A 25,795-nucleotide genomic window follows, 5' to 3' on the forward strand; every position below is an offset into this window, starting at 1 on the left:
CCTTTAGAAGCTGCTCTCTTGGCCAGTTTTTGTAACTACGACAGCTTGTCATCACCCTTCTGTGATGAACTCACTTTGGCACACTCTTCCACCCCACCAAGTGTTTGGCCAAGGAGATGCAATAGATAACAGTGTATTCCCACATGCCAAGCTTAGTGCAGTGCACACAGGAGGCACTTTTTGAATGGATTGACATTAAAATCACAGAAACTGCCAACAAGATTAGTATATGGAGCAATCCATGTATCAGAAAAAAGTCTCAATCCCTAAATTTCGATTGAGAACTCAGATTCTAAAATTTGGGGGCATGTGATCTGAACTGCAGTGGGTGGGCTTCCGTCAGGTTTGAGTTACCCAGTAGAGTGCATGGCCCCAGAAAGCCATCAAAGGGGAGTTCCGGGGAGCAAAGCGTTCAAGACAAGAGAGGGGCAATTTTCTCTAGAATCTAACAATTTAGAGTAGCTAGAAAATTTACTTTCATGCCTTCATAAGGCCCTGTGGTAATTTAAGTCAACTATCATTTCTCTTATCAATCACCGTCTGCCTTTCTTCACAAAATGTAATTTCCTTTGTTTTTCCCCCCCATCTCTTAGACCTTCTTTGTTTCTTTCTCTTAGACCTTCTCATTTTCCCAAAAGTCCATTTTAATTGACAGGATAATGCAGGGATATTTTGTTCCCTGTTCTACTTATTTTTCTCTGGTTCACATTCAGTAATCAGGTGGCTTGATACTTAACAGCAATAAAACGTGCTGAACTAGAGGGGCTTGTTCCTTAGAAACATTCTTGTGTGATTTTATTATATCTTGAGGGGTTTTCCCCTGATATATGTATCAGTTTTATAATAAAATTTGAAGTGACCACATCATTTAAATTTCAGATATTTGTCTTTTCCAATAACCACGTATAGGTGACTGTGGGCTGTTTTCTTATAAACTGATGTCATGTTCTTAGAGTATCTGCCATCAGAATGGCTTAACAATTTACCTTTCACGATTCAGGTTAGGGTTGGAGTGTTGTCAAACAGAAGGTATTTTCCAAAAAATAACTTGCCCATTGAACAAAAGGTCAGTCTATCCGCTCATCAGAAGCAGCCTCTCAATATAGCTCTTCTTAACCAAAGATCTTGACTTCTTTTGTTTACCTTTCCAAAAAGAAAATAGCTTTATTGCTTTTCCTGAAAAATAATATATGCTCATTTACCCCATATCAGACAATATAAGTAAGTATGAAGATGAAAATAAAAGTCACCCGGAAGCCTACCATGTTTTGGTGACACTTTTCCAGATCCTTCTCTCACTCTCTTCCTTCCTCTGTCATCACCAAGGCTGAAGGGCAAGAGAAGCCCCAGACTCAGCAGTGTGGAATCCTCAATTTCTTTAGTCCCCAAACCTTCAAAGATGGAAAATTCCATTGTGTCATTTACATACCAAGAAATCCACTTGTTTTAAGCGCACAGTTCAATGCATTCAGTTGAACTCAAGTGTGGGAGAAGTGAACACTTCATACCCCTGGGACAGGGTATCTCCTCGGAAGGCAGCCTGAGAAGAAATTCCCTGGTGCAGCCCCATCTCAGCCAGAACTGCCTGATGGCGCTGCAGCCCGGCCTGCCTCTCCTCCTTGGTGGCCCGCTCACGGCAGGACTCACTGGGACTGGCCCAGACTCCAGCAGATTTCATGAGGGCTAAGGTGTCCGCACCTGGCACACAGAGGCTGGCAAGTCCTGACAGGATGTGTAGAGGATGATGCAGTCTCAGGAGACACTGAGACAGCTAGTCAGCCTTTAATAAGATTCTGTAAACCTGAAGGGAGCTAAGATCACAGTGCCTTCTGGAGCTGACACTTGAAGCCCAAACCCCGAAAGGACAGATGGAGGTAGACACTGCCTGCAATGTCTTCAGGCCGTGAGGAAGCTGCAAAATCCCTCCCTGATGGACCCATGTCAACAACCCTGGATCCTCAGAGTCACCACAGGCAGAGCCCACAGGTACCTGGAGGGAACCCTGGAAGATTTAATCTTCGGTTCCTTTTATAACCAACTTTCCCACTTCCTCTCCCTACAAGGAGATCCATATGGCCTCCAGTGACCTGGGCCTGAGATAATCCTGGTATCTCCCACCTCAGATTCTGCCTTGGAATGTTCTAGTTACAAGACGGAGGCAGATGGTGCTCACCGGGCATTTATGAGAGAGCCAGGGACGCAAGTCCATCCAGGAACTTTTAGAATTCTTTTTGGGGGTAGGTAATTAGGTTTATTTATTTATTTTTAGAGGAGGTACTGGGGATTGAACCCAGGACCTAGTGCATGCTAAGGATGTGCTCTACCATTTGAGCTATACCTTCCCCCATAGAATTCTTAACAGAATTTTAAAATGCATTTCAATACTTAAAGGAAAGGATTAAAATGTACCAAACTTTAATTGGTTGATACATGTGTAAAAGCTGTGTTTTTTCTATGTGTAGTCTCTATGCTAAAACTGTTAACACAGTGTCATGGATAACTGATAGTTCTAACTCTTTGCCCTCAAGATGAGGAGTCTAAAACCTAGAGAGTTAAATGACTCAGCTAAAGCCATACACTGGTCCCCAGCCATCCGCCATCTTTCCTACCCTAACAGCCCTGGTGGGCTGGCCACATTTGTTTTATTTCCTTCTTTGCTGTGGTGGTTTTGTGGCACAGTGTCACCCTAGCACACTTTAAGGTTTCAGTGAGTCCAGAGAAACAGGAGTGTTTTGTAGAAGAATGAGATATATTAAATCACTGAATTACAGAAGGGAAGGGTCAGGGCACAACCATTAAAAGAATGACACAGTCGTTGAGGATAGGACACACACTGGTTAGAATCAACTAGGCCCAAGATGGCAGAAGATTTGACTTCCAGTAGATCTTGAGCCTTAATATGCTCATGACAATAAAATTAGGCTTGCAGAGAAGTGCTCATCATGCACTGACGCTGTGACACTTCCTATCAAGACTAAAGAAGGACAAAATCCCTCCTCCTGTCAGGAAAGGAGCTGGGATGAAAATCAGGAAATACAACCCCAAACCCCTCCCTCCCCAATGAATACTCCACCCATTCATTTTTACATCCTCTATAAGCAGTCTGCCAAAGAAACTCAGCTCATCCACTCACCCGAGTCTGACCATTCTCCCTTCGAGAGCATACTGTCACTTAATAAATCCTCACTTTACTTTCTTGGCCTCCATGTCTCGTCTGTGAATTCTTTCTGTAGTAAGGCAAGAAACTACACCCTAGGAACAAACCCTGTGAGGCAGGTACTAAGTTATTCTCACTTTACACATGAGGACACTGAGGCACAAAGAAGTCAAGTAGTTTGCCCATGGTTACATAGACATGAGCATTGCTTTTGATTCTCCTGCAATGAATTAATACAACAAGGAAGCCAAGGAAGGAGAATGAAGATCAGGTTGTTGGGGACCATCATGGGGAAGGAGTGACAGAACCAACCCTCTTAAGAGTTATTCCCTCCAGTCACACTGAACTGTGCCAAGAAAAATTGTAAAAATCTTTTAAATGAGAAAAAAATTACTAGTGTTCCCATGCAGTGCATCCTTCCTGGTTATCTACGTCTTTCATAGTCTTTTAGCTACTTTACAACTCTGTTAAGTCTCAGAGTTCTACTGATAGCAATGTGAATAATTCTTGTCCACAGAGATGAAAAATGTGTCCTGAGGAGATGCAATTGATGGTCAGATGCCTTATAGATACTGACCAACTGATTTCAGCATTTCTGATGGCTTATCTACATGTGTTTTTGAAAAATTTCTTTTTGAATTAGTTGTAACATTTTACTGGTTCTCTCATCAATTAATGAGTTAGATAAAATCCCTGGCACATGTTTACTGTTTGTATGAGAGTGATCATTTTACCCTTTTACAAAATGAATCAATAACAACTACTGATAGTTCCTGAAGGTGACTGTCCCTTCTCATGAGCTGTTTCCTCTCCTTGTAATGCTCTGTCTGCCTCTTCATCTAGTTCAGGGGTCAGTATTCCCCAAGCCACAGGCCCAGTCTGCCCTACCACCTGCTTTTGTGATGACTTCTAAGACTGGCTTTTACATTTCAAGGTTAAAAAATAGCAAAATAATATTTTGTGGCACATGACAATGATATGAAATACACATTTTAGTGTTCATAAATACAGTTTCATTGAAACAGCCATGTTGACTTGTTTACATCCCGTCTACAGCTGCAGTGTCTACACTACAACGACAGAGTCAAGGAGTTGTGGAAGAGAACATACCACATGCAAAGCCAAAAATATTTACTATCCAGAAAAATATTTACTATCTGGCCTTTCCAGAAAAAAGTTTGTTACCCATTGCAATGGTCTGAATGGGTTCCCCCGAAACTCTTACGTGGAAATCCTAAGCCTAAAGATGATGGTATTAGGAGGTAGGGCATTTGCTTAGCTCATGAGAGTGGAGTCCTCATGAATGGGATTAGTGCCTTTACAAAAGAGACCACAGAGAGACCCCCTTGTCCCTTCCACCAGGTGAAAATACAGTGAGAAGTCGGCAGTCTGGAACTGGGAAGACAGTTTTCACCACAATCTGACCATTCTGGCTCCCTGATTTTGGACTTTCAGCCTCCAGAATTATCAAAAATAAATTTCTGTTGTTTATAAGGCACTCAGTCTCTGGTACTTCGGGATAGCAGCCTGAATAGAGTAAGACATCCATAATCTACTTACTGCCACAGCATTTCCTCCAAGACACTTCCTGACTCTACAGTCTGGGCTGGGTTACCCTACTGGGTACGTGTAACACCAAATGTGTGTCCATGGTAGCAGCTGCCATCTGGGCTGTGATCATGGACTGTCCTTATGCTGTCATTCCTGGTCTGCCAACCCCCTGACGACATGGACTGGATAACCAATGTACCTGAACATCATAGCATTCTGATGCTGATTACCAACTATTTTTATTTTTTACTTTTTTGGGTTGAAGCAACAATAAGAACCAACCTATTGCTGCAAATGGCATTATTTTATTCTTTTCTATGGCCGAGTAGTATTCCATTGTATAAACACACCACAACCTCTTTATCAGACATCTGTCAATGGACATTTAGGCTGTTTCCATGTTTTGGCTATTGAAAATAGTGCTGCTATGAACATGGATGGACCCAGAGATCATCATTCTAAGTGAAGTAAGCCAGAAAGAGAAAGAAAAATACCATAGATATGATATCACTTATATGTGGAATCCAAAAAAAAAAAAAAACAAAGACAATGAACTTATTTACAAAACAGAAACTGACTCACAGACATAGAAAACAAACTTATGGTTACTGGTTGGGGGAAGAGGGTGGGAAGGGATAAACTGGGAGTTCAAGATTTGCAGATACTGACTGGTATATATAAAATAGATACACAAGCTCATACTGTACAGCACAGGGAACTGTATTCAGTATCTTGTAGTAACTTATGGTGAAAGCATAAGCAACTACAAGGGTGGGGAAAGGTGAGGAGGCTTTGGTTCTGCCTTAGGGCATCTGGCATCCTGGCAACCAGCAGAACCCCCTGGTTCTGGAAAACAGGCTGTCTTGATGCTGTGCTCTAAGTGTTAAAATCAAAACGAGTAAGATGTGGATCTCTGTTTTTGCATAAATGTGGGTCCAAGCCTGGGTAGACAGTCCGAACCCCAGGGATCCAGATGGTGTGTCTTCTTCCCTTTCACAGCCTTTGGACTGAGTGCCTGCAGACCTTTACAACCAGCAGGCTTTTTTTTTTTTACATTGAAAAAAATTTTATTTATTTAATTGAAGTATAGTCAATTTACAATGTGTCAATTTCCGGTGTACAGTACAATGTTTCAGTCATACATATACATATATATATTTGTTTTCATATTGTTTTCCATTATAGGTCACTACAAGATATTGAATATAGTTCCCTGTGCTGTACAGTATGAACTTGTTTTCTTTACATTTTTAAATATTAGTTTTATACTAATGGACAGACCATCTATGGCCTACTCTACTCCTGTTTACAACATCAGAGTTTCAAGCCTAAAGAGAAATCATTTGAAGGGGAAAGGAGCTAGTACTTCGGAGTCAGGAACACTTGAGCTCACACGCTTCATCTCTTCCACGGCTCTTTGATCTTTGGAAAGAAAACTGCCACCTCATGGGCCTGATGAGAATACTAAATGGGAATGCACCCTGCTTCCTCGAATTCCTGGCACTTCATAGGCACGGCAGGCAGGTTAGTTCTTTCTACTCCACCTTCATTCTCACACAACAAATTCTCACTGACTAAAGAGGATGAGATGCCAAAAACACATATAAAGTAGGAAAATGCCACCAAGATTGTTTGCATTTGAGGGATGGAATGTGAAAGGATATAAAGTAATTTGCAAAGGACCATGTCTCAGTCTGTTCGGGATGCTATAACAAAAGACCCCAGAAAGGATGGCTTGAACATCAGAGATTTATTTTTTCACAGTTCTGGAGGCCAGAAGTCCCAGATCAAGGTGCTGGCCAACACCATTCCTGGTGAGATGCTGCTTCCTGACTTCTAAATGGCTGCCTTCTCTCTGTATCCTCATGTAGGGGGCTGAGGCTTTTACATTAGAGTTTTGGAGAGACACATTCAGTCCATAACAGACTGCATGATTACATTTATTTTTGGCATTTTCTGTCATTTCAGATTTTACCCTGGGGAGTTTGCACCATGTTAAGACCTATACAACCGTTTCCTTCCTTTTTCTCCATTTCTGGACTTGGCCAAGAAGGAGACCAGAGGCTGGGGCTGCATCACTCACATTCTGGCATTTTCCTGAAGCCCTGGAGATGAGTTGGGTCTTCACACAGGTTCCTGGCTGCACCTGTTCCATAAGCAAACAAAATGGGGCTTATAATGTTACCTCCATGACCTCATATTCCAGGACTCAGCCCCTCCAAGTTTGGAGCTAGAGATCCAGTGTAGAGTGAAAGAGACAACGAACCTGGAATCTCCTCTCCCCTCCCAAGACTGTGGTCCCTCCTCACAGATCCTCCCATCCTCCTCCCTAGTTGGTTGTCAACTGAAAGCATCAAGACGCCAGTTGCTGCTGCTTTTATTTTCATTGATATCACCATATCTTCACTCCATGCAGCGATGTCTTATTCTGAAGATGCGTTTGATCACCGTGTTGCTGTGAACAGCTGCTCCATGCCCTATTGTACTATTTCTTGTAATAGTACCCAGCAGTATCATTTAAAAGTATATTTTTTTCTAGATATGTGCACCCCAGTGTTCACAGCAGCAATACCCAAGACATAGAAACAACCTAAACGTTTATCGACAGATGAATGGATAAAAAAGTTGTGGTATATATATATACAATGGAATACTACTCAGCCATAAAAAGAATGAAATAATGTCATACGTAGCAACATGGATGGACCTAGAGATTATCATACTAAGTGAAGTAAGTCAGAGAAAGACAAATATCATATGATATCACCTATATGTGGAATCTAAAAAAAAATGATACAAATGAACTTATTTACAAAACAGAAAGAGACCCACAGACATAGAAAACAAAACTATGCTTTCCAAAGGGGAAAGGGTGGGGGAGGGATAAATTAGGAGTTTGGGATTAGCAGATACAAATATTATAAATAAAATAGATAAACAACAAGGTCCTACTGTACAGCACAGGGAACTATATTCAACAGCTTGTGATAACCTATAATGAAAAAGAATATGAAAAAGAATGTATATGAATCACTATGCTGTATACTAGAAACTAACACAACATTGTAAATCAACATACTTAAAAAAATGGTGTATCTTTTATTTTTAGGGGATTGTAACATTTTTTATTCCTGTCAGCCAGAGAAGACAGAAAAGATTAGGGCTGGAGGGAAACCCACAAACAGAAGCAGTGAAAACGGGTGCTGAGCTGAGGGAAAGACACCTAGGTCTGCCTTGTGGGTCTGGGGAAGTTGGGTTGTCACTTTCACTACTAAACGCCCATGGCAGGCAAAGCACTTCAGAGGCTGTGAGCTCTGAGAAGGACAAAGGAGGGAATTCATCATCTGAGAAGTCAAAGGTTCCCAGGTTACCTAAGGACCAGTCCTCACATGCTCAGAGACTTTCCAAGCTTCATGTGGCCGGAGTTCAGCTTGCTCACGTAGGTTCCCAGAGCTTCCCGAGCCGAGTGGGAATGTGGTCATCTGCACAGGCAAACCTCCACTGCGAATCACGACAGCTCGGGTTCCTGGCCTTAATCTCTGCACACCCAGTCTCTGAACGCCAGGCCCTCCCCACTACATCCCCCTTCCGCTGTCCATTCCCCTGTCACGCAGCCACATCCTAACCCATCTGGCCCCTCCCCTAACCTCCAGGACCCGCAGGCCCCTCAGCCCCTACCCTAGGAGACTGGCAGCTTCCCGGACTTTGTCCCACCTTACCTTTGGGGACAGTCACCTCTGTACCACTCCAGTAGTCCATCGGGACAGTAAACATGCAGTTTTTTTGGCCTATTAGACACCAGGGCCCAGGTCACTGTGATTCCAGGCAATTTCCCAAAACTCCCCAAATAGGAGCCCTTCTTATACAAGGCATCGCAGGTAAAACCATCAAAGGTGCACCAACTCATTCGTGTGTCACTGCTGGGCCATTCACCTCAAAGGGCTTTCTCTAGGGGTGCCCCCCGGCTCCTCTTTCCCTCTTGTGGGCATGGAGGCCCTGACACGATGCCATGCCACCTGCAACAAGCCCAGGTTCTTGGCTTCCTGGTGGGACCCACCAAACGGACGCCAGTCAGGATGGTAAATGGTCTCCAGTATTGACTTAAGCAGGGCACTGAAGGCTCATGCCCACCATTTAATATGCTGGGGTCAGCAATCATCAGGCCCACCACGTCCCCTTTTCATACCCAGCTGGCTGGTCCTGAAGCCACCACCAACGAATGCAGCCTCTGCACTATCGGAACTCAAATCTCAGGTTCCCGGATTAAGGCTCCAACTACTAATATTACAGGCTTGATCGCGCTCATACAGCAGGCTGAAGGAGAGTCCCTGGAGGTGACTGACCTCGCTAAGATGTTCTGCTCTGATCGCGGAGGAATCCCAGGCCCAACTTGCTTTCACGCTGGAAGCGACCCCATGTACGTGATGAGGCTCCCAGTGGGATGGTGCACGAGTCCTGCAAGTGTACATAACCCCTGGGGCAGGACTGAGAGGCCGGACGACAGGCAAGCGCGGTTCTCGGCATCAGACGGAAGACCTGCTGCTGAGCGTCCCTCTGAGGAAGCGGCGCGGGCAGATTCACACACCAGCACAAACCAGCTACACCAGCGTGGCTGTGCAACTGCCCCTCGCAAGACCCAAGGCCCAGCCCCATCTGTCAAGTACCAGGGCGTCACCTGGTCCCCTAAGGGCTGAGAAACCCTCCCAAGAGTCAAACATCAACTACTCGCTTTACACTCAGGCGTGACATGTGCAAGGTCCTTTCACGTTCTGTAGGCATCACATTCCTCGCTTCTCACTCATTCTCCACTCTGTGCAGTCACACACAAGATTCCACGGTGAGGGCAGAGCTCAGTGGTAGAGGGTGTGCTTAGCATGAACGAGGTCCTGGGTTCAATCCCCAGTACCTCCAATAAAAATGAATAAATAAATGAACCTAATTACCAGCCCCCCCTCAAGAAAGCCCCAAATACCCACAAGATTCTGCCACCTCCCACTGGGATGAAGCCCAAAAGTGCGCTTTAAAAACAGCTCAGCAGACAGTCCAACAAACCTGACCTTTAGTTCCCCTGGCTGCACCCCGCATTCCGAGTCGAGTCCTTGGCTACACCTGACTATGCCTCCTGGAGTCTCTGGACCGAATGGGAGTCTCCCTGGCTTCCTGTGGGGTTCTGGACTAAGCACCTACCCCCAGCAGCAGCTCAAAATACTCCCCTTGAGTGCCAGTTTTGGGCATCCTCTTAGGCTCTTACAGAAACTGAGGTCCTAACTAGCCCCGACCCAGTACTACTCCAGACCCACGTTCCTATAGTGCCCTGGGTTGGAAATACTCCAGCAGAAGCTATGCGTGTCTGCTGATGCCTCCTCGGTAAAATGGAAATGGTGCCTTGGGGATAGGGCTACCACACCTACCTTTCAAAGGCCTTTCCAAATTACAGGAGGACGTGGCTTCCCCCACCCTCAGCCCCTTGCCCCAGAGCCTTGAGAAGTGATAGGGTTCCACCTCCTCCACTGTGACTACTTGGGGAGCCCCTGGGGACCAACTGCCTGGGATGGGGGAGGAGCAGACGGTCTTTGCAGATGGCAGCACCACCGCCAGACACGATGCAGCTAGAGGACGTGCATTCCACCCGCCTTGCCTCAGGCACCTCGCTCGTGAGGGAGGGCTCCTGTCTCAGCCCAGTGGAGGGAGCTCCTAGCTGTTCACTGAGCCCTCAGGGAGGCCACACAAAGGGGTCTTGCAAAGATCCACATTTCCAGACTCTTGGGTGGTTGCTAATGGCCATGTGGTTTGGTCTGACCATTACCTAAGGGGCAATTTTCTCAAATGAGGTAAGCCCATCTGGGGTGCCCAGATATGGAAGGAATTAGCTGAGTCTCCAGTTTCTAATTTTGCTGCTCGAATTTCTGCTCACACTAACAGTACCACATCAGAAGCCATTTTCGGGGACAAGGGGCGACGAGGGATAAATCAGGAGTTTGGGATTAGCAGAGACAAACTACTACATACAAAACAGATAAACAACAAGGTTCTATTGTCCAGCACAGGGAACTATATTCAATATCTTATAATAGCCTATAACGAAAAAGAATATGTATACATGTATGACTGAATCACTATGCTGTACACCTGAAACTAACACAACATAGTAAATCAACTATACTTCAATTAAAAAAAAAGCCACTGTCAACAATACAGTAGACCCCCTCACCAAGCCTTCCACACTCTGTCTCAGGGTACTGGCCTGTCCCACAACTCAAATGGGTCCAGACAATCTCAGATTACTGGGTAATTCATGCCTTAATGATTTGACCTAGTGGGAGAGGAACTGTCTTTCCAGTGGCAGCCGAAGTGGTGACAAACAAGGGCATTCTCTGCTCCCAAAACCACACAGCAGACGCCATCCAGATGGGGATACATTCCCAGGAGACTGAGCACAAGCCTGCTGGCACACTGATTTTCACGGTCCACTGCCTGCTTCTGCTGGGGCTTCCAGATACAGTGTCACCATCACCAATACTTACAAGGGACTCCTCTTGGTGACCCCCGCCCAGAATTCCTCTCCCAAACAAGTCATCTCTTTCCTGTTTATTCTTGCTCCCTTCGGATGGACAGAGATTACTGGCTGAGCAGGGAACTCACTTTACCTCTCAGGAGACTCCACGAGCCTCTCCAACCTAGTATTCTTTGGCTCTTCCATCCAGGCAGGCCCTCAGGCAGCTGGGCTCATTGAGCATCTTAATGACCTTTTAAAGAGACACTCCTTAAATTACTTTCAGGTGAGTCGTTCCTGAATGGGCTCAAACTCTTGCCCCAGACGTTTCTAGCCAATAGCAATCCTATCGATAGACTGAGACCAGCACAAAACACACCTATTATCGTAAGCAAGGTTTTACAGGCACTCAGCTGCACCCACTTGTTTAAGTATCTCGCGTTCTTTAAATCTTAACTTCTGTGGCAGCTTTCCCTCCACAGCTGCAGAGCTGAGTAGCTGCAACACAGGCCACGAGGCTTGCAAAGCCTCAATTGTTTGCTAGCGCGTCCTTTACAGAAAAGGTCTGCCAACTTTGCCTTACTGTGTGGTGTTTGGCTTGCAGGAGGGCAAGAGGGGCCTAGAGATTGTCATACTAAGTGAAGTAAGTCAGACAGAGAAAGACAAATATCGTATGATATCACTTACAGGTGGAATCTAAAAACAATGATACAAATGAATTTATTTACAAAACAGAAACAGGTTCACAGACACAGAAAACAAAGGGGTTACCAAAGGGGAAAGGGGGGGGTGAATTGGGAGTTTGGGATTAGGAAATACAAACTACTACATGAAATAGATACCAAGGGACAAACCTCCCAAAGTAAATAAATAAAATAAACAACAAACTTGTTGTTGTTATCCTATTGTCCAGCACAGGAAACTATTTTCAATACCTTGTAATAGCCTATAATGAAAAAGAACATGAAAAGGAATATATACGTATAACTGCATCACTATGATGTACACCATAAACTAACGCAACATTGTGAATCAACTACACTTCAATTAAAAAAAAAAAAAAGAGGGGCAGGCAGGATGACTGGGAGACTTGCTGCCTGTATTCAACACACATTCTGAGAAACAGCTAGAGAATTGGCTGTTAGGTTTGTTCGGTGGGAGAGGATAAAACACTTCTGGGGTTTTGCCTCCAGTGAGCCAACGTGGGGTGTTTACTGAGATTGGGTGCACGCGGGCAGGGAAGAGTTAGAGCATAAAACCAATCAAGACAAATTTTGACCAGGTTAATTCTGAGGTATCAACGCGACCTCATTTGGATGGAGAATTCAAAGCTAGGAAACACATGCTGTTTTCCCCCCAAGGAGAGTAAATAGGAGAGATGCCAGGAAGGAGGAAGGGAGGTAGCGAAAAGCCTGGGAGAGAAAATAAGAGAAGAAGGATGCTTTGACGCAGAGCTGGAGACGCCAGCAAGCCGGGGTTTCGGAAAAGTCTTACTGGGGGCCTCGCCACACAGAGACGCAAGTTAGCAGGGGACTGTCTCCCAGGCCGCGGGAGCCCACATGCCCCCTCAGATACCTGACAGACAGCTGTCTAGCAGGAGAGAGGCGGCTTCCTCTAGAAGTCAGGCTGAGTCCTGACCCCTCTCCCTGCATTTACCACATGGCGTCGGGCGCAGAGCCAAAGGCCCCCACCTCCCCACCCCTGCCCCGACGCCCGCCCCAGGTGGACCAGAGAGAAAGAGGGAACCAAGAAAGGGGTCACGTAGGCCCAATTCCATTTTTTTATTTCCCTTTAAAACCAACGTTATTGATATAACTTACGTACCGTAGTCCTAAAACAGATTTGTCAGTTATTTCCCCAGCAAATACGGGCTGCTCCTAGACGCGCAACCACAGCGAGCCACGTCGACGCCTCACCACAGGTGCGAAAGCCGCCTGCTTTTATAGCCTGCGTTGGGAGGCGGGCGGAGAAGCCCATGGCTTCTCATTGGCTGAGTCCCTCCCGGGAAAGAAGAGGAGTCTTTCCTCTTCCTGTTGGGCTCTGCTTTCAGCACAGCGCGTGAGAGCTCCCCCTGCTGGTCTCCCAACTCAATTTGAGGTTTCTGTCGAATTTTTCACAACAGAACATACCCATTTTACATATACAGTTTTGAGCCTTGACAAGTGAACACATCCCTGTAAACACCACCATAATCAAAATATAGACCACATCCACCGTCCTTAAAAGTTCCCTCAGCCCCTGTGTAGTAAATTCCTCCCCACTCCTCAGCCCATGGAACCACTGATACACCTTCTGTCATCATAGATGAGTCCTGCCTGTTCCAGCGTTTCAGGTAAACAAAACTTTTTGCTTGGCTTCTTTCACTCAGCACAATGAGTTCCTATACCAGTAGTTTATTTCTCTTCATTGCGGGTTCGTATTTCATTGGTACACATATTGGTATGATGTTACGAAGTTTATTACCTGATGATGGACATTTAGGTTATTTCAGGGTTTTTTTTTTTCACTATTACGAAGTGCTTCATTTCTTCTTTTAATCTTAATAGATAATTCACTCCTCTTCGTACAGGTGGGAGAGGAGAGATGCTGGCGTGTGGGTTGAGGGCAGTGTTCCCACACAGTAGACTGCATCAGAACTGCCCAGAATACTTGTTAAAGTGCAGACTCTGGTCTCCACCCCCAAAATTTCTGATTCATTAAATCTGGGACAGGTCAAAAATTTGCATTTCTAGCCAGTACTGCTGAAGCTGCTGTTCCAGGAATCACACTTTGAGAACCAGTGGTCTTGTGGGGTCTCCTGGAGGAAACAGGAGGATGACAAGGGGAAGTGGAGTCTAATGTGGTGCCATACTCATCACAAGCCTTGTTTATACACAGCCCTGATCTCTCAGACACACATAAGCCTAGGGATGGTTTCTCTTAACATCTTTATTGAGGTATAACTTACAAACCACTCATTCACTTGTTTTAAGTATACAATTCAATGATTTTTTAAATAAATTTTCCAAGTTGTGCCATCATCAACACGATCCAGTTTTAGAACATTTCCATCACTCCAGTAAAATCCCTCCTGCCACTGTGCAGTTAATCCTTGCTCCCCTTTGCAGTCCCAGACAACCACTCATCTATTTTCTGTCTTTATTGGTTTTCTTTTTTGGATATTTCAAGTTAATGGAATCACGCGGTGTGTGGTCTTTTGTGTCTGGCTTCTTAATTTAGCTTAATGTTACCAAGGACCCCCTATGCTGTATGTAAAAAAAAATTGCCAAATAGTATTCCATTTAACTGCATGGATTGATTTTGTGTGTGTGTGTGTGTACACCAAGGATTGAACCTAGGAATTTGTGCATGCTATGTATGTGCTCTACCACTGACCTATATCCACCCTGCTAGATTGACTGTTTAATTGTATGGCTAGACCACATTGTGTTTATTTATTCATCAGTTCATGGACAACTGGCTTGTTCTTTGGCTATTATGATGAATGCTTCTGTGAACCATCACGTACAAGTCTTTGCATGGGCTTTTTTTTTTTCCCATTTCTTTTGGGTCTATACCTAACGAGTGGAATTTCTGGGTCATAAGGTAAATTTATATGTAACATTTTAAGAAACTGCCAAGCTGTTTTCTAAAGTGGCTGCACCATTTTTTAATCCTACCAGTAATGCGGGATTCGTTTTCCTTCGATATGTGGTGTTTTTTTTTTTTAATGGGAAGAATACAAGAGAAGTTGAGATCAACCTATATGAAGAAATGTATTCAAAATACTGTTCATTAAGTAAGTGCACACGCAAGACTGTGGTTAATGTGTCGTTTCTTTACGCTGATCTCATTCTTGGCTGCATATTAGAACCATGTGGGCAGCTTTAAAAAGTCCTGATGGACAGGCTACATCTCAGACAAGAGACACAATGCTGGTGGATGGGCAGGCATGAGGATTTTTAAAGCTCCTAGGTGAGTCTAATGTGCAGGCTGAGTCTGCACACACACGCACACACACAAACATAAGCACATAGGTTGTCGATTTAAAAAAAAGTTTGTTGAGTCATTCACTGAGATAATAGCTAAATAGTTCCAGCTGAAGAAAGACAGTGTCTCTAGGACAAACGGAGTGAGACTAAAGAGGTTTGATGACTATCAAAGGAACAAAGACTGCATTGTCTGGCAAATAGTAGCTTCTCTGATTATCCTCATTTTCTTTTCCTGGGATTATTTCAACCTTTTCAACCATCTGGACCAGGAAGTGGAGGAGAGAAAATGATAACTGAACGGGGTAATGGGGAGGGGAATCAAAGGTTTCCAAGGTCTGTTAGTTTTAGAAGGGAGAGACTTGGTGTTTAAACAGCAGTAGACCATCCAGCTGAGCAGAAGAAGGGATAAGATGGGTAAAAATCCACCAAGGAGGAGAGGGGTTCCCAGACACAGGCAGGAGGGCTGATCCCCAATTTTAATAGAAGGTAGGGACAGAGGGAGAGGATGGGGCATAGTGAAACAGGCATTTTGATTTGCTGGCAAGAAGATGAGGGAATTCCCATCTCTGCTTTTACTTTTTTTTTCTTTTGTCAATTGTGATGGACAGTCATTCTGTAGCACGTGATCTGTTGTGAGGCTGGGTGGGGAGAGGGGGTAGGGTTGAATGTTTGAGGAGAGTGGAAAAGGTTTGAAATAGTCATGGTGGAGTGTGAGGATGCAAGCTCACCTGAGAAAAATAAGCAGGTCTCCCGATTTTATGACTTTATAATGATGCTGGCCTCTATTCTCTTTCTCAGATGACCTCCGTATGTTCAAATCCAAAAAATATTTTCTGATCCTAATTTTGCTCAATTTTTTTTTAGCATTATGTGACACTGTGCATCATTCTCTATTCTTCAAATTGTCTCTCTGGCTTCCAAGATGATGCACTCTGCTTACTTCTTCCCAGCTCCTCTGGCTTCTGTTTACTGGTTTCTTTTGGAGGTCCACCTGCCTCCCTGTATCCACTGTATATGGAATTTCTTAATAGGGCATAATCCTCAGCCCTCTGGCCTCTGTTTTCTCCTAAGGCAATCTGATCCTGGGTCTCATAGTCTCAATCACTACTTATCATCTTAGAAGTTTCTTTTGAGCATTAAGCCCCTATATCCAACTGCTGCTAGTGATTTCCACTTGGATGTCTCCGAGGCTTTTCAAACTCATTTATTAACCTAAGCTCATAACTTACCCCCAAATCTGGTTTTATCCTCATGTTCCCACCCGAGCGAACCTCATGTCTGGTGAGTCAAGTCAGAAATCTAAGCACCGTCTTTGATCCCTCTCTTTCCCTCAACCTCCCATGGCTAGTCTATTACTCTCATCAGTTTCCTTCCTACATGTCTTTAGAATTAACCCGCCTCTCTCCAGCCCCAGTGATAGGATCTGGTCTGATTTCTCTCCTCTCTTGTCTGAGTACTGACAAGTTTTCAAGTGGCTTCTCACCAACCTCTATGGCTCCTTCCAGCTCATTCTCTACATGAAATCCTATGAATTCCACCTCCTCCCCAAACACAGATCTGGTCACAGAACCCTTTACTTCAACCTCTTCAATTACTCCCCACTTTCCACTGCTCCTTGAATAAATATAAAAACCAATCCTTCTGTGCTCAGGATCCAGCATGGTCCGGCTCCTGCAACTGCTCCAGAGGCAGAGCTCTGTCCTACCATCTCCCAGCATCTCAAGGACGTGTCCTGACCACTCTGCACAGGTCAGCCTCTCGAGGAACGTGCCGCCTTCCCTTCACAGCGCGTATCTCGGTGGAAGCACAATTCACTCAGGTAGTTATTTAATTAATGTCTGTCCTCCCACCCCAGACTCCAGGCACCATGAGAGCAGGAACCACATCTGGTTTTGCTCATCCCTCCCCTCCCAATTCAGCAGAATGCCTGCCTGTCGGCAGGTGCTCAAAAAAACAAATTCTTTTGGTGGTGGTGGTGGTTCCTAAGAACCATAGGGTTTAAGCAGAAAGGGATATTAGAAGTCATCTGCTTTCTGTCATTTTAAAGTCGAAGAAACAGAGGCCCGGAGAGGTGGCAGGTGGCGGGGTCACTGAGACACAGCCACACGGCTGGTTGACGGCAGAGCTGGAACGTACATCTCTTTCTGCCTCAACCTGGGAACTCTTTGCTTGCTTATTTCATAGAAATACTCTAGTAGTATTCTCGCCCTCTCTTGCTTTTTCTCAAGTGAAAAATAAAAGCTGTCTGTGCTTAAACCATGCCTCTCGTGCTATCCAATCACAAAACATCAAACCGCCAGGGACAGACACATGGCACGCTCTGGAGAAAGAGGGGGACCATTTTAGGGACACACCCCTCCCTCACCCCCACCAGCTTGCAGCAGTGAGGGGGTGTCTAGTGGGAGCCAGGAGACCTCCTACTCTTCCCCCTACTGATCGGCCACAATCAATAAAAGGAAGATTAACAAGGGTCATGGTGACACAAACATAACTTCCTGGAAGTCGTGAACTCGTCAGAGAAAGTTGCAAACTCCATTCTCCATGGTTATAGCAGGTAATCATCGTCTAAACTATCGGACCCCAATCTAATTCTCAAAGGTGGTTTCTCCAGCTTTGTTCTCCCTGTTTCTTTTGCACTGAACAAAGTACAGGAGCCCTCTGGTGGTAATTTGTGTAAAAACCTCCTGAGAGCAAGAGATTTGAGGAGTTTGGGTGAGAATTCTCAGTTCTTTGCCTTTCTTTCCTTTGCCTCCACAAGCTATTTCCAAACTCAGACATTAAAAGGAAACCAGGGCCATTACAAACCATCTGAACAAGAAGGCATCCGTGGACCAGTGCTTTTTGTTGTCAAGCTGGCAATGGGCCAGCCCCCGTTGCTAAACAGAGCTGTGACTGACGGCAGGCCCGAGGATGGGGATTGTGAATCTGGCCCACAGGGTGGCCAGCGGATGCTGACTTGCTGCACCGTAGTGAACACTGTCTGTAGTAGAAATACAAGGGTCTATATAGGGTTTTTAGCATTTGACAGTTGACTTCTATACCATGTTGCTACCCAAGTAATTGTGTATGGAAGAGGAGCTCTGTGCCAGCAGAAGGTCTCATGGGTGGAAAGCTGGGACCAGGTGACAGGTGAGTAAGGGCAGGTGGAGGAACAAGTCAGGTCTTGGCTGCTTGCTGGACAGGAATGAGACACTGAGAAGAATCAGGCTGTCGAGAAAGGAGTGAAGAGCCCATTCGTGATACTCGTCGAAGCCCAAACTGTCCCATCCTGCAGGACAGGCAATGGAATCCAGGTGCTGTGGCAGCAGAGAGGGGAAGTCCAGGCGGGCAGATGAGAGGCTGACAGCAGGCAGCCAGGAACCGGCTGCGGAGGTCAGGCTTCGGGAAAGGATGCAGCATCCGGCTTCTCAGACTGCTCCTCTCCAGCCTAGTGGCATCTTCTCCTGCTCTGAATGACAGTGTTTGAGATGCCCCTCTTTTATGAGTTCTCTTGTATGCTGTGTTTAGTTTTATGTTGAATTTTCTCTGCCTCTTAAGAGCTAACATCAGAATGTATGCTGTTTTAAAACATTAGGAAACACAGGTTTGAAGAAGCTAAAAATCACAAAGAGATTACAGCTGTTTGATAGCTACTTTTGGACGGAAATCCGGGCACATCCGCCTGCACCACTGCAGAGACCGTGACTTGGACTGTCACACTGCACTAGGAACAGGATATATCATGAAAGAGAGAGGGGCTTTTAAATCCACGTTTAATTTTTAATACGAACTCTGTTGCACTATTACAGCAGTGATTCCTTCATGCACAGATAAATTCAGCATCTACTGTAAGGGAAGAGTAAAGCCTGTACTTTTACTGGTTCCCCCCACACACGGGCAAATGTAAAGGAGCTTTTTAATTTGTGCTCTGTGGTGCCAAGGCCAGCCTGTTCTGTCTTTGTATTTCCATCAGGAAGGCTGATATTTGTCCCGCGAATATGGAGACAGGAAACTAGTTAGGGCCCTCTTTACCTGGGATTACTCCAAAGTGTGCTTTACCTACATGTACCAAAGGACTTCCGGAGCCCCTCAGGCAAAGCTCTGAAGATTTCATCTAGAAGCCTGCTGTCAGTAGGTAAAACTGTTCACTATTTCAGCTTCACGGCAAAAAGGAAAAATAAAAACCCAAAGGCTTTTAAGTAAATGCGTCCCCATCTCATGCACTGTATTAACCGGCTACCGTCTCCTACAGTCCAACATAAACACCTTCTGCACATTTACCTGTACGTTACACCCGTAAGCACACAGCATCTACGCTGTAAGGGTATTTACAAATTCAACAAAATATCTACAATAAAAAGCTTTACTTAAAATTAAACTTGATGCAAGTTATGAGAAACCAAATTTATTGGCAAATGAAACCGAGCATTCCTTCAACCATAGGTTGTTATCGAATTCCATACCGGGAAGGAGACCGTTTGATAGAGATTGCTACAAATACGGGAGGACACAGAGGTTTGGTTTTGAAACCGCAGATGTAATCGCCTTGACTATTGGCCTTGTCAGATTTCTGTTTGACTACTGGCCCCTGTCAGTTCTCTTAGCTTCTGAAAGACATTCATAGCAACTTGCACACACATTGTTTAATGCTGCAGAGAGTTTCCAAAGCTGCCATGTAGGTAAAGACATAGAGAAAAATATATTCCTGTTGGCATGCTGTTGTATGCTATTTGTTTGGGAATAACTGGTTTTTGTTGTTTTTTTTTTTTAATTTTCTACCAAGTTGACATCTTCCTTACTGAATGTGACTTGTTTTAATCAAAATCATAAAAGACCACAAAATCGTCACAAGTTCCAGCTGGTGATAAAGCTTTGCTTTTTATGCATACGGGGGGAAAATGCCTCATAAAAACTGTTGTATGAATTTTATTTTCACAATTCCTTTTTTTTCCCCCAGCACTGCAGTTTTCATTAACTCTGCTTTTTAAAAGTTACTTTTAGACAATGACAGTAATCTAAGACTCTGAGTCGACTGTTACCGAGCGATACCGAAGGCAGTTTGTCGTGGAATGCTTCTTGTCTGAAGGCACTGCTTGTGTCTTGCCCTGTGCTTTCTGGAATAATCTGTGAAATTTAATGGGAGTGATGTGTTTCTGATGCTTTCAAGACAGCACCGATGCCAGAATGCATTGCAATACGCATTGTTTATGCCTGAAAACCACTGAATACAGAGATGATGTAAAAAGTAGAACACTGCACTGCTGTAATACCTGGAAGATTAAGAAGGCTATTGAGTAACAAGAGCAAAGAGCGGGTAAGAGTCCCAGTGAGCATCGGCAAATGCAACTGTCATAATGATCTCACTTAGCACATGTATACTGTACATACGGTTCCTAACAGTCTCCCAAAAAGACTAATGACAGCTAGACATAGAGTCACCAATTTCACGACAATGTCCACAAAGACATTGAAGTTCTAGAGGATACTACAGTAACACTCTTGACAAGGAAAATGGAATTCATTTTTAAGGGTTTAGCTGAGGACAGTATAAACAAAGTATCAACCCATGTTTGAATAAGATACGCAGGTATGTCCTTGAAAGGTGGAGCATTTTTCATGCATCACATGGAACTGTGTCCTGAAGAGGAAAGGACGCAATCTGTGGATGGCATGGTGTTACTTTGATCAGGTCCGAGGAAATCAACAATACCCATCTTGAAGGAAGGAAGGAAGGATGCACTTTGCACTGCATTTCACATTAACGTATCATTTGACTGAGTTACGTTCTCGCTCTAACTGTTCTCATGATAGGAACACGCAGCAGAACGTCTACTTTCTGCCTCTATGTTCACAGTCTGAGAAGGCTGACCAATGAGGGCTTAAGAGAGACATTCTAGAGAAGTGGGATGTTGGCAAAGAGCAGACAAATTAAACAAAGGAATTCATGGCGTTGACCGGAGAAGGTGCCTCGGAACTTTCGTTTCCTTCAGCTGGCTCTTTCTCTTTCTTACCGCTGTACTGTCCGATAAAGGAGCCGTCCTCATTGAACTGGCCGTTCACCCCCTCTCCATAGTCAACTAGGCTATCGTCACTGTCTTCTTTTTTCACAGTCCTGTCTGAAGGTGTTCGACTGCCTTTTTTTAAAGGCTTGTGGTCTTCAGCATCACTGGAAAAGAGAAGACATTTTCATCGAGACTGGCATTTCGGTAAAACGTTTTGCTCTTAAAGACCATGCATGCAAATGGTGAGAAAGCATCTGGAGTTCTGAGCTGCTCTAGCCAAATCTAATCGTCAGGTGGACTCCAATGACGGGGATGTGGTTGGAATGAAAATCAGGTGCGGAAATGGTTTAATCATGAAGGCTTCGGCAGGTGGATGGCTTCTTATTGTGCATGTCAATGTCAAAGCTAGATTCTGGCTCTTGATTGGGAAGCAATTCAGAAGTCATCACAAGCATTACAAAAGGAAGAACCAAGAAAAGTTGCAAATCATCACGATTGTAATATAATTCGGAAGGGTGTAAAAGCTTATGGCGAATAGAGAAGTTAGTATGTTAAAAGGTGTAATCGCTCTGATTCCTTGGCGATGAATGGAGAATGATTTTGGTTAAGCGTGAAATGTGGATTTTTGTTTTTCAGAGCATGAAGTGCAATCCTGCATTTCCAATAATTCTGTTATTGAGTGCAGGCCAGACTTGTAAACTTTAACCTTACCTTTCAAGAGACCTACAAATTCCATTAAAAGGATGCAGAAGAAACAAATGAAAATAGCCTAAGAAGAAAAGCAAAATCCTTATACGGATCGTATACAGTATTTTATTTTTTCTGTAAGAATTTTAGTTAATGGGTAAAGATTTATTCATTTGGAAAGAGGCATTATTTAACTTCAGAGCACGTCATCTGTTCTATTAATGGCAGGTCAATATATTCTGAAGAGTGTGAATGGTTCCCAAGTGTAAAAGCAAACATTTCCTGCTCTCAATGCTACCTGGCTACTCCCTTCTCCCAGACGTGTTTTGCAGCCGATCCACGTCGGATGGGAATCTGAGGAGTGTAATTTTATATAAATTTGTAGGACACTCACTGTACATTTGTTTATTTCCCTGTTGAACCCCAAAGCACAATACCCAGAAGTAATCACTGTGTTTTAGAACATCCATTCATACGGTCATGTAACTAGGTATTCATGCTGACCTATTCCTTAACGGGCAACATTTGGTTAAGGAAAAGAAAAAAAAAGGCAATGAGATATTACATATTTTGAATTCTTTTGAAGGACAAAAATCCAAGACAAACATGGGAAACCCAAATAATATTAGTAAAAATTTAAAAATTTAAAGTAAAAGAGAGGCCACATTAGCTGCAGTATGTCATGTAGGAATTTTTTGCTAAGACTTTTTTGCTCCTTCTCTTTTAAACAGTAACTTCTTTCTAGCCAAGACACAAATATTTCATGGTGTGCAAGTATTCTGGCTCTTTTGCCAATAATTTCTACTAAGGTCTCCAATTTTTTGCCAAGAAGAAAATCTCAAGACTGGAAAATATTCCTAGCTTAATGTGACATTGGCATACACTATGGAAAACTACCTGTTTCAGCAACACACAAGCGCTTGTCACAAACTGAACAAATGTTATGATCACCATTGCTACAAACAACTGGGGAGGTATCACAGAATCTTGGGATGCACTGTGTTTGGAGCCCTTTAGAGGCCATACTAGCCAGTCTCCAACCTGTTGCAAGAATAACTTGTACGTCTTTGGAATTTAATCATTAGTGTCTAGGCTTTGCTTGAATATTTCCTGTGAAATATTGCCCATGACTTGGTCAGACACTTAATTCCACCAAAGAAGTCAATAATGAGCAGTATTTTATCACTTGGATTCTAACTATTAGCATCATTCCACTTTGTAGAACTAACGTTCCAATGAATACACTATAGGAAATTCTAGTCTGTGGCATTTCTTTGATCTACCCATGCATCCATGCATCCATGCATCCACCCATCCATCCATCCACTCATCCATCCATCCACCTATCCATCCATCCATATACCTAATAAATATTTACTGAGTACTGACTCTAAGACAGATAGTGTTCTAGTCATTGGGGATAAAGCAGCAAACAAAATAGAATAAAACCCTGACTTCACTGAGTTTGCTTCTAGCAGGTGAAAATACAGACAATAAACAACCAACGTATTTTAAAAATCAGTTATATAGTGCATCAGAAGGTGATTAGTGTTATGGAAAATACAGAGCTGAGTAAAGAGAGGAAAAATGTGTTAGGGGAGGGGATGGAAATAGGATGCCCAGAAGAGGCCTTGCTGAGAAGTAACATCTGATCTAAGACTTAAAAGAGTTGAGTAAGCCAGGTGGCAGCTGGTGGGAGAGCCATTCTGGCCAGAGTAAAAAGCAGTGCAAATGCCCTGAGGTGGGGGCAAGCCTGTTTTAGGAATGGTGAAGGAACTGATGAGGCTGGAGCTAAGTGACAGGGAGACACAGAGAGAGAAGGGGGGAGATTAAAGTAAAGTAAAAAGAGGTGACAGAACTAGATCAGGGCCTTGTAGGACACTAAGGGTTCTGTCTTTAACTCTGAGAGATGGGAAGTCATTGGAGGGTTTTCAATGAATGAGTGACATGATCCGATTTACACTTTCAAAGGGTTGCTGTCATCAGTGTTAAGAATAGTCTAAGTGAAGTAAGTCAGACAGAGAAAGACAAATATCTTATGATATCACTTATATGTGGAATCTAAAAAAATGACATAGGTAGAATTATTTATGAAACAGAAACAGACTCATATAGAAAATAAACTTATGGTTACCAAAGGGTAAGGGGGAGGTGATAAATTAAGAGTTTGGGATTAGCAGGTACACGCTACTATATATAAAACAGATGAATAGCATGGACCTACTGCATAGCACAGAGAACTGTATTCAATACCTTGTAATAACCTAAAATGGAAAAGAACCTGAAAAACAATACATATATATGTGTGTGTCTGTATAACTGAATCACTATGCTGTACATCAGAAACTAACAGCATTGTAAATCAACTATACTTTAAAAAATAATTTTTTAATTAAAAAAAAATAGCTTCCCCTAGAGGGCAGGGGTTGGTAAACTCCAGCAAAATCAGGCCATGCCCCTTCATCATGTGCTGTGTGTGGCTGCTTCTGCACCACAACACAATTGTACAGCCACAGCAGAGACTGAGTGGCCTGCAACATCTAAAATACTTATTACTGGAACTTTTACAGAAAACTTTTGCCGACCCCTGCTCTAGGGGGTCAGAGGAACTACTGCAGTAATCCACGAGTGAGAGGCCTGTGACTTGGGCCAGACTGGCACACACTGGGGTGGTACAAAGGGGTCGTTACAGACATATTTTGAATATAGCACCAACAGGATTTTCTGATGGATTGGATAAGGAATAACAGAGAAAAGGACAACACCAAAATTTTTGGTTTGAGCAGCAGGAAGGACGGAATTACCCTTAATTCCAAACGCAGCATGTGTGGGCTGGAAGGTCAGTCGTTCAGTTTTGGACATGTTAAGATCTGACATGTCAGAGGAACCACTCCTTCAATCATTTTCTGAGTCTAGTATAACACTGATATCTAAAACCAACAAGAACACTTTGAGAAGGTAAAATTACAGGCTAATCTCACTTATGAACATAGATGAGAAAATCCCAAAGAAATCACGAGTGAATAGAACTTAGCAATCTGCTAAAAAGATAATATATCATGACCAGGTTGTGTTTACTCCAGGAATGCAAGCTTGTTTTAGCCCTAAAACAATATAACTCACCATTTTAGCAGAAAAAAAGAAGACTATTTTATGATCATCTCAGTAGATTTAGAAAAAAGGTATATAGTAAAATCCAACACATGTTCACAATAAAACTTTAATGCACTAGGAACAGAAGCATCTTTGTTAACTTGATTACGAATGTCTATAAGAAACCTTGAGCTGATGCCAGCCCTGATAGTGAATGCCGCAAGCTTTCTGTTTGACATCAGAACTAGCAGTAGGGATATCTGCTGTTACCACTTCTAATCAAAACTGCATTGGAAGCACTAAGCAATGTGATAAGGAAAAGAAGAGAAGGCATGGTATTAAGAAGAAAGAACTGTCATTATTCATAAATGATACGATTACGTATATTAAAAAATCCAAAGGAACCTGCAGGCAAACATTAGAATAAAAAGAAAGTTTAGTAATGTTGCTTGGTACTGTATTTGCATAAAAGTAAATTTTATTTACTTGAAAACAGTTGGAAAATGAAATTTTAGAGAGGATTCCATTTATGATACCACAAAATCACAAAGTATATAAGAACAAATCCAACAAAAAATGAAACTCATATTCAGAGCTATTAAATAAGAGCTAAATAAATGGAGAAAGACTCATGGTAAATTATGTTAATCTTCTTTATATTGCTCTTTAGATTCAATTTATTTCCGATAAAAACACAGCAGGGTCTTATGCAGATCCTGGCAAGCTGATTCTAAGATGTATATGTATGTGAAAAGGGCCAGGACTATCTAAAAAAGTCTTGAGGAAGAATAACAAAGTTGGAGGACTTGACCTATCAGATATAAGATTTACTCAAAAGTATTGTATTAAAACAGTGTAGTTT

The 25,795-nt window shown here is 43.4% G+C and overlaps 2 protein-coding genes across 2 annotated transcripts in view; both read right to left on the reverse strand.

The window, feature by feature from the left end:
* LAMB4 (laminin subunit beta 4) overlaps positions 1 to 8,467 on the reverse strand; it is a 107,404-nt gene extending 98,937 nt beyond the window's left edge. The window contains 1 exon segment of the mRNA XM_072964032.1: positions 8,428 to 8,467. Within this exon segment, the coding sequence (XP_072820133.1) occupies positions 8,428 to 8,467 (40 nt within the window).
* An 11,073-nt stretch (positions 8,468 to 19,540) lies between these two features.
* NRCAM (neuronal cell adhesion molecule) overlaps positions 19,541 to 25,795 on the reverse strand; it is a 267,174-nt gene continuing 260,919 nt past the window's right edge. The window contains exon 30 of the mRNA XM_072965233.1: positions 19,541 to 21,317. Coding sequence (XP_072821334.1) covers positions 21,080 to 21,317 — 238 coding nt within the window. The 3' untranslated portion in view covers positions 19,541 to 21,079. The remainder of the gene's footprint in view (positions 21,318 to 25,795) is intronic.

Source organism: Vicugna pacos, chromosome 7 (assembly GCF_048564905.1).
Source record: "Vicugna pacos chromosome 7, VicPac4, whole genome shotgun sequence".
Classification (NCBI taxonomy): Eukaryota; Metazoa; Chordata; class Mammalia; order Artiodactyla; family Camelidae; genus Vicugna; species Vicugna pacos.